Genomic DNA, 10,492 nt, shown 5'->3' on the forward strand with positions numbered 1-10,492 from the left:
ATATTTTTTATATCTCGTTTAATTTACTTCTTTTACAGTCTAATATCCATTTATATAGAGTAGGGCTGAGCTAACTCTACACCGTGTTTGTAAGCACAGAGTGTGTAATTGTTATTTTAAACGTCAAGACAAACCAACTGTCAGTAGGCTGTTCCCTTATTTTACGATTCCCAAAAATTTATAGCACATACCCCTTCATACATTAATCAGTAAATTTTACCCCAAAACACTCTGAAAATAAATTTTAGGTCATTCCTATTAATTGCAACCCCTACCGGCTTTCATGCATTCTCCCATATAATATATGAAAATGACCAACATTTTTTTTTCGCATCAACCACGTATATTCTTCATTCATTCTCAAAAATTTCCACAAAAATAAAATAGTTCCGAAGTACTCAACTTACTCTCTGACCAAAGTTCATCAAAGTTAAAATATACTTTTTCATGTAGCAACAAGCACTTATGTACATATATAATTAATTATCTTAACCTAATTAGAACAATTTATTGGTGTTAATATTATTCTATAATAATATTGAATTAGTATACGAATCGAATTTAATGTATTCGATGTTTTTGTGATATTCTTAGGAATATCACAAAAACATCGTCAAACATAAAAAAAATACTAACGTTCTAACGTTTTTTAGCATAAAACCTAAAAACAAAGAAAAAAACAACAAAAGTACACACACATACATACATAGTGATTTGTGTGGGAATTTTAAATGCAAGTCTGCACGGGTTCCTGTTACAGGAATGTCCTAAATTTTATTTTAGGGTGTTTTGAGGTAGTATCATTAATATCATTATATTTAGAGGAGGTGTGTTGTTAATTTTTAAAATCGCAAAATAAAGGACACCCTAACCGACCATCTAATTTATTTCAATGTAAGTTTAATACATTACACAAACATGACATTATTACACAAATTGTAGTCATTTCAATCAATTCAATTGAAGAATTGACTATAATTTGAATTTTTTTTGTTTTTTGAAATTGGGAATTGTAGTGCCACAGTAAGCTCAATAAGGCTTGTGTTGAGGGTACTTAGACAACGATATATATAATATATAAATAATTATAAATACTTAAATACATAGAAAACACCCATGACTCAGGAACAAATATCCATGCTTATCACACGAATAAATGCCCTTATCAGGATTTGAACCCGGGACCATCGGCATCGGCTTGATAGGCAGGGTCACTACCCACTAAAAGTCTTAGGTCTGACAGATCGTCCAAATTTAAATGTGTAAAATTTTGTGTGTAATACATATATCATTTGGGTAAACTCGGAAATTCCGGTCTCTGTTTATTAGGTAGCTGCAGAGTTATGTGACCCCCCTGCATATAAATTTGTTTGCAGGGTGTCACTTAACTCTGTAGCTTACTGTACTCATTTGTTAAGGGTCTCAAGTTCAAGTTGCAGTACTCGTCTCGGTATGGAAATTCTCTGCGGTCAGCGTACCGAGTTATATAACGCACCGGGTCATTATATAATTGTCACACTATTGATTATATCTCATGCCTTCGTAGGTGCATACTGTGACATAAAATTATTAGCTTGTTGTGCTGACCACTTTGAATGGTCATTAATATTACGTATGCTTCCGTGTTAGGAAAGGTAAAGTAAGGGCCAGCGGTCAAAGGTGGTGTTCACAGGAGGTGGCTATAGGAATTCTATGATAACACGGAACCTAATTTTGATTGGGGTTTAAAAGGATTTTCTGGATAAATATTAGTTGCCTGTTGAAAGAAAAAACTCAGCGATAAAAACTTATATCAAACATTTACCAAAACTCATTTTCTATTTACATGCTTAGACGCATATGGAAATTAGCGTTATCGTTAAACGGCTACATCAGCCAGCAGTTCTGCTGCAAGAACGCAGAGGCCTTGTTCACACAAGAGAGCGACGGACAGAGAGGCTCATCGGGCTTGCTTTTTTGAGCAAGCACGTGCTGGTACGATCCAGGCCATCAATCAGAGGCGTATGCTATGAAACGCGAACAACCTCTATCCAGACAAATCTGTTCCGGGCCTACTCGTGTACTCCTTAGACGCATATGGAGATTATGGAATAAACCCTAAACAAAGTCTTCGTCCAGCCCAATCATTTTTATATTATGAAAATAGGGACATGCCTCGCTTAATGACATAATCCGTCGATCTCTTTGCCACCATCAATGTGCCTGCTCTTATTGAGCCGACTGGCATTATCAGGGATGATGACAAGAGGCCTGATGGGGTGTCCTTGGTTCCTTGGAGCTTGGGACGGATGTTAGTGTGGGATGCTACCTGCGTAGACACACTGGCACCGTCCCACCTCCAACGGACTAATATAAAAGCGGGCGCAGCGGCGGAAAGCGCCGAAATTTTGAAACGTAATAAATATAAGAGCCTCGGTAGAGAGTACCATTTTGTACCATTTGGCGATGAAACTCTAGGTTCATGGGGTCCCAGCGCGGACAAGTTTTTTGGAGAAATCGCGAAACGTCTGGTTGACGTAACTGGTGACCGAAGAGCTGGCGGCTTCCTCCCACAACGTATCAGTATTGCGATACAACGAGGAAATGCCGCTAGCATCCTTGGTACAATGCCTCAAGGGCCTATTTTAAATATAAGCTAGTTATAGTAATCATCTTGTTATTGTAAATAAATTGTACTATTAAATATATTTTTCTCCTCATTACAGATCACATTGTAGCTGCGATGCAAAATTCCGCGAGTGCCTCAAGAAAACCAACTCTTTGATATCTACTCAGATCGGCCTCACGTATTTCAACGTGCTGGGACCACAGTGCTTTAGGAAGGCACATCCCATCGTGCGGTGTATTAGGAGAACCAGGTAAATGTTCTCAACAGACATCGGATTTTAGGGGGCATAATTTATTGCCAGAGTTCCGATATACTGGGTGATTTCGGGGCCGTGACCCAATGTCAAAAATGTATAGAGACGGTCATATTGAAAAAGGTTTCCGATGGGACGGATATGAAAATCGTGAAGAAAATATATTCCTGGGCCGATATATTTCGATTACTTCGGCCTCGGGGCCTCAAGGGAATACATTTTCAACACACTTGCTCGAAATAGTACATTACGATACAAGGGCGAAAAATAGGAAATTCGCAACGAGTAGGTATAAGTTAAAACACGACCGAAGGGAGTGTTTTAAATAAACATGAGTTGCGAATTGCTTATTAGCACATATATCGACAACAACATACATACATACATTTTACAATACATATGGCCCTTTTTCGACACAGTTACGTAATGTGCCAATTATCGCCCTAGTGCGGTAAAGTAGCACCATATGTACTGTAAAAGATCTTATTTCATGCGGGTGTACAGAAGGACAAAAGCCTATATTGTTCCCGCGGGAGTTATGGATTGAGGAAAAAGAAAGCTTTTAAAATTATGTCACTTATTCATACAAACCAAGTAGCATAAATGAGATTTACTTTTAAAATACTGACGTTTATAATTTTTTTTAATGTTTATAATCATTTATTTTGATTAATTTAACAGCCGTTTAATCCGTAGCCTGTCAATAAATTACAAAATGGCGGACGAATGTTTGATATACCACCGTATTAAGAATCGTTACGTTTAAAATTTATTTTATTCTTCGCTAGTGTGATGAAAAACGTTGTGTGAAACTCCGAGGGTAAGAATATTGCAAACTCGGGTCTTTAATTACCACCCTCGTATCCAAAATTTCACTTACCCCCCTCGTTGCATAAGATATTTTCGCGATTTTGTGGTTAGTTTCATGGGGAAATTTGTTATTATGACCATCTTAACCCATTTTTGACATTCGGGGTCGCGACCCCAAAATCATCCAGTTTATCTATGCATCTCTGATTTACGGTTCATCACGTGGGAGCTTGTCATCCGCTTGGCAATTAATCCCAAGAATTGGCCTCTAGTGTTGGCTTTATTGGAATTAGTCCGGTATGTCTATTATTTGAACCTCCCCCCCACAGGGTTCCACGATTGAATAAAACCGGACATGCTTTGCTAGTTCTGCAGATCCCCTGAATGATTAATTATTGCCCCTTAATAAATCTACGACCAAAGGAAGTAAGCATTTAATTTTTGACGGTTTCAGTACGGTCACGTCTGAAAATATCGACACGCAAAAAGTGTCAAAATTATGTATACACGACTTTACTGCCCATATATTAAGGTAGTGTATACATATTTTTGGGATATTTTTCGTATCGATATTTTCAGACGTGACTGTACCCATCGGAAATTGTCAAATTTCTTTCTCAAAATCCATAAATATTTATCAGGGGCTTACTTTTAGAATTTTGATTATACTACGTCAATCTGCAGAGCCAGCAAAAAAACTCCGGTCCCGAATGATTCTGGAACACTGTATCCACGGAGTAAAGAACGCACGCTAGAACGGCCAGGCTGAGGAAACAGACACTTCGTTTCCTATGACAGGTGACCGATGATCACGTGATCCTCTCTATAGGAAACGAAGTGTCGAATGCCTCGGCTCGGACCCGGGCCGTTCTAACGTTAGTCATCCTTAACAACCCATAAGCAATTTTCTCACTCATTTACAATTATACACCGAGTTTTTAATACCGTTAACTCCGAGGAATGGGTAGTACGTTAAAGGAATAGTATAGTTCATTTTAAAAACATGTTTTTTCTTATATATTTTTTATAGGAAGTAATTAAACGTTGCATATGGCGTTGTTGCAACACGGACATTTTTTTTATACTTCGTCCGTGGCATACAAGCATACGGCCCGCCTGATGGTAAGCATTCTCCGTAGCCTATGTACGCCTGAAACTCCAGTAGAGGTACATTCGCGTAGCCAACCCTCCTCCGCATCCTCGTTGAGCTCTGGCAACCTTACTCACCGGCAGGAACACAACACTATGAGCATTACATTTAATTCAACCAAACAATTTGAAAACTGTGTCATATCAATGTTATTTCTAATACTTATCGTCGGAGATAGTCCTTACGTTTAGTAGAAAATTAATAAACTCGTACTAAACACTAATCAATATGCAAACAGGCCCTAAAGCAAGTGTACACGCTCGTAGTGGCCTTATAAGAGAAAAATAAATTATTGATTATCTCCGAAATGAAGTTAATTAGAATACCGGTGTCTTTGAGAAAATTACTTAATGTAAGCTCAGGAATGCACCCTTGAAATTAATATGTATATTTTCTTTTCCAGGTTAACGGGTCAGAAATGCGAGGAGTATGAGCTGGACTACACCAAGCCGAAGATGTGGCAATGGTTTGACAATGAGACCTTCTAGGAACTCCTCATCAGACATTGGGTTATAAAAACGAAAGAAAAAGTGATGAAGGCCAGTGTTGGAATCGAATCAGGGTCCTCTGCATTCGCCCCTCGTCCACCCGGGTCACGGCGGCATGCGTTCCGCATTGAACATCATGGGAATCGTGTGAATTTTTTCCGAAATTTCCTAGAACTTTTACAATTTTTGAGAATTTTTTTGCAACTTACACATTAGGGTAGTTCAAAAAACCATCGCATTATTTTCCGGCAGGGCACATAAGCACACAAGGGGTTATGTTGTTATAAAATACATCTAAATAAATTAAAAAAAAAAACATCAAGTTTTGTAACTTTATCTCAACTACAAGGAGGTCCACATCTACTTAGATTTTTTAAATCTTGTATTAAATAAATAAAAAAAAATATATATATATATATTTCAGTATCTGCTTATCACACTATTTTAACATGTGATTTATTAGTATTAAGGCAGAAAAACATTTTTATTTCTAATTTTTTAAATAGTTTTTTTTAAATATTTGAATAGAAATAACAATTTATTTAATAACATAAATAATATGTTACCACCTTACAAAAAACCGCAGCCAAATAACACTAGACCCTACTCATAGTGTTGTGCTCCTGCCGGTGAGTTAACGAGGGGTGGGAGGGGGTTAGGGCCGGCAACGCGTAGTATAAAAAAAAATTGTTCATATGTCAAAACCACTTCACTTTAAAAACAATCTAAAAAAAAATTTTTTTGGATTTCATACAAATACAAATTTCAAAGTGATTGAGCATCCACCCCGTTGTAGTTGAGATCGTTTAAAAACTTGGCGTATTTTATCAACGTAATAAGGGTAACAAAATAAGGGGGTGCCGCTTCTTCTGAAATTTTCCTATACAAACGTGAACTATATATTACAAATCTGTGTATAATGCTTATAATGTGTTCGTTTTTGATGATTAAAAAAAATAGAAGCCCATAACTCATGCAAATTCCTTATTCCATATATATCTTTCAATATGGAAGAAAAATATTGAGTTAGAATCTACTCTTAAGAGGGAAGAATATATTTGCGATCCTTACGAAATAACGGAACGTTTCTATGAAATTCCATTTCGGGAGAAAACGGTTTCCACTAACTAAATCTTAACAAATCACTGTGATTCTGATGTCGATCGCTTCAGCACAATATATTCTAGATTTATAGGATTCGTTTTTTTTAAACAAAAAAAAATTTTACAAAAAAAAAGAAAACCTATGAACCTAGTTTTTTATTTAATTTTATTTTTAATAGACGTTTTTCATTGTGTCAGTAACTTGTAACTTTTGAAATGGAAAAAATATTTCTCTTTTTATATGAACGAGCGCGTGGTAACTTCCCTCCTAATGACATTATGATATTACTTTTAATTTTAGTCGTAACTTATTAACTAATGTATAGTCTTACCTGTTGCATTTTGTCCGACGACTGTTCTGTTCTTATGGTCACCGTACTTCCCAATGGTTTTTTTAAATAAGCCATCGAATTGAATTTTCACTGTTAATGACTGCCTATAATCTGTGTTTTTTAATTATGAAGTACGGCCTTATCTTGAATAAAAAATGTATGGTGTAGTACTTAAGTACTTTGTAGTTAATAAAAGCAGTTTAAAGTGAACATTTCAATAAGTTATCTAAGGATTATCTGGATGAGCGTTTCTTAAAAAAAAAAGACATTTTAATTAATTTTGTATTTTTTCATAAATTTTTTTTTGTTCTACTCAGAATCACGAGCTCTTCTAGTTCGATCCCAATGGAATAAAAACATGTCCCAGAGTTTTTTCCTATTGTGTTACCAATTCCCCATATACTTTGTATGACGGTAACAAAAGTGAAAGTTTGAATAATTTAATTATTTTTTTTTTAAATTTATTGCACAATACAAAAAAGTACAAATGGCGGACTTAATGCCTTTAGGCATTCTGTACCAGTCAACCATTGGGCCAAATAGAAACTTACAATACTTGTAATGTATTTTGGGACACTTTTTTCTCATATAAGAATGAAAACGGCTCTTGATTCTGACTAGAAATAGCCCAAAAGAGGCAAAAAAGTTCATATAAAACAGTGGCAACAAAAGAAACGCTCGGATTGAAAAAGTTGTAAGTACTACACAATTATAATAACTTTATTGATACTTTTTAAGAAATATAACATAGATTAACATTTAGGAATATTTAAATGTAAATAAAAGAAGATTTTTTAATGCATTTTTTATTTTTATATAAGAAACATCAGAATATATTTCGAAATGTCACATTTAACAACAGATAAAATGTTACTTTTAAACATGTTAAAAATCTATCAAAGAAAAATAAAAAATAAAACATAATTTGCTCAAAAAAATTGAGCGTCTACGCGGATTCTGTGATATTTTCATTTGTGCGCAAAAATTTTCAGAAAAATTGTGTATAGTATTAATTAGATATGTGGTTATATCAGTTAATAAAAACGATATTACGACAATACAGTCCATTGTAGATATATTTTATTATTTTCATTTAACGATTACTAACGATTCGTTATGAATGTTTAAAACATCTACATTTTACATAAATGATGCTAAATTGAGAAAACATGCCACTTTGTAAAATGTCTGGATATTTTATAAAACATTTTTAAGTATTTGAATAAAGTCGATTATTTTATATGAATTCAGGGCCCGTACTTTTCATGCCGTTGACGCAAAAATGACGTAGTTTAACATACAGGTAGTTTTTTACAATACTACAGATTTAGATAATTTACTTATTGACGGGTATCAAAATAAATACTTGTTGCGAGAATAAAAGCTTGTTACGCTGTTAAAAATCAAAAACATGTATTATTTAATAAATTAATAGCCTATTATTTATTTGAGTGACAATAAGATGAAAGTCAGTTAGACGTTTCTGTACTGATTGTCAAGTATATGTATAACTTACCTATAGAGATATAAATGATTAATTATTACGAAAATATTAATTGGAATCATACTCTATGTAGCCTGACGTCATTTTTCTGTCAACGGCATGAAAAGTAAGGGCCCTGTATATGATATTCGTTGGGTGAAAATACTTTTGTGCCACACGCAACTTACATTGGTTTGCACTTGAGAGCGAACAGAAGGAAAAAAAGAATATATTCAGGAAATATTCAACTTATTCATCATTTAGCCACGTTTGTTTACTATACAAATATTCTGAATATAATGGTGATTAAAAGCAATATTATTATTGTCATTTTGATGAGTAGATGTTAAACGTACAATGATGGCACAAAGTTTTGGATATGTAACCATTTTTGTGATTTGCTGTCAACAGAGTGTAAATTATCCTACAAAATGCGGATATGGCACACAATTTTTGAAAAATAAATGTTTTTTAAAAACCGATTTAGTTTCAATTATAGGATATTTTTGTTATTTTAGGAATCATTAAAAAACGATATTGCTCAAAAATGGATATGGCACAAACATATTCTCAGCCGACGAATTAGTTTTTTTTTAAGTATATAAAAAAACTGGATCAAATAATATTGTTGTTGTAAATAATTGTGTTTAAGCGAAAAAAAAAGTTATTCGTCAATTGAACTTTTTTACCAAATGGCTTATTTCCTCGGATAAAAATATATAAATGTATATTTTATTCAATTACGAATGATTTTTCGGAGATAATATGAATATGGCACAATCTACTTTGAAATATTTTATAATCTAAATCTTAATGAATGTTTAAATGGAAATAGCTTGTTTAATATTAAAGCAATAGCTTAAATAGTTTATATAACTTGAATTTATTTAGCATCGGCATTTCTATAGATTCTATACTTGTTAGTATTTTTTTATATATCGGGAACAAATATGTACATACTTTATGAACACAAAAATAACATTCGATTAAAAATATGAAAAAACATTCAACATCAAATCTTATTCACATGGACACACTGATATATCTGAACAAATATAGGCTAAACACTATTAACAAAAAAAAAAATGCTTATTTCTTACAACTACATATGACATTTGTTGCTATTGAAATTGGAAATTCCTTTATTTACTTTTTTTCCTTTAATTACTTTAAGACAAGCACAGATTTGATAGACATATAAATAATAGTCGCTAAGATAAAACTGTGACTTCATGCTAAGCCGATTTCGAGCGCACACTAATTCACTAGAGCATGCATGTGTGCATGTCGAGCTTAAGAGGCACACGAACCCACCGCGAAAAAGCCGCTTCCATACAGGTGTTAGTAGTCATTTGAATGCAAAATTTCTACTCGCTTTTAATTTATTTGTAATACTATTTTAACAACGAATTGTATCACACATACATGTAGATATATGTTATTTGAGTGTTAATTACATGTTTGACGACCTGTCCTAGTGACCCTGCCTATGAAGCCGATGGTCCCGGGTTCAAATCCTGGTAAGAGCATTTATTCGTGTGATGAGCACGGATATTTGTTCTTGATTCTTGGGCGTTTTCTATGTATTTATAAATATGTATTTGACGACCGGTCTGGCCTTGTGGGTGACCCTGCCTATGAAGCCGATGGTTGCGGGTTCAAATCCTTGTAAGGGCATTTATTCGTGTGATGAGCACGGATATTTGTTCTTGAGTCTTGGGTGTTTTCTATGTATTTACTCGTATAAATATGTATTTGACGACCGGTCTGGCCTTGTGGGTAGTGACCCTGCCTATGAAGCCGATGGTTGCGGATTCAAATCCTTGTAAGGGCATTTATTCGTGTGATGAGCACGGATATTTGTTCTTGAGTCTTGGTCATTTTCTATGTATTTATGTAATTGTATGTTACATATATCGTTGTCTGAGTACCCACAACACAAGCCTACCGTGCGGTGGGCTTACCGTGAGACTTAGTCAATTTGTGTAAGAATGTCCCTATTTTTAAAAATAATTATTTATATATTAAATACATTTATATCGTTGTCTCAGTGTTGTGTGTGGGTGTTGTGTGTATTGAGCTTACTGTGGGATTTAGTCAATATTTATTAATTTCAAAATGTTGTTATAAAAGAGAGAGTGTGTAACTTGTGGCGGCGAGGTTCGTATCACTCTTAAACTCAATGAATACATATAATAATTGGCTTGTTAGGTTTTCACAGTTTTGCTAGGATCTCTGTCTATCTTTCAACTCTGTGAAGAAAAT

General features: G+C 34.3%; 1 protein-coding gene across 1 annotated transcript in view; it reads left to right on the forward strand.

Annotated features, from left to right (window-relative positions):
* The window catches only part of LOC133530125 (uncharacterized), a 64,957-nt gene extending 59,261 nt beyond the window's left edge, over positions 1-5,696 (forward strand). Inside the window, exons 5-6 of the mRNA XM_061867968.1 lie at positions 2,706-2,858; positions 5,225-5,696. Coding sequence (XP_061723952.1) covers positions 2,706-2,858; positions 5,225-5,309 — 238 coding nt within the window. The 3' untranslated portion in view covers positions 5,310-5,696. The remainder of the gene's footprint in view (positions 1-2,705; positions 2,859-5,224) is intronic.
* Positions 5,697-10,492: the final 4,796 nt, after the last annotated feature.

This window comes from Cydia pomonella, chromosome 22 (assembly GCF_033807575.1).
Source record: "Cydia pomonella isolate Wapato2018A chromosome 22, ilCydPomo1, whole genome shotgun sequence".
Taxonomy (NCBI): domain Eukaryota; kingdom Metazoa; phylum Arthropoda; class Insecta; order Lepidoptera; family Tortricidae; genus Cydia; species Cydia pomonella.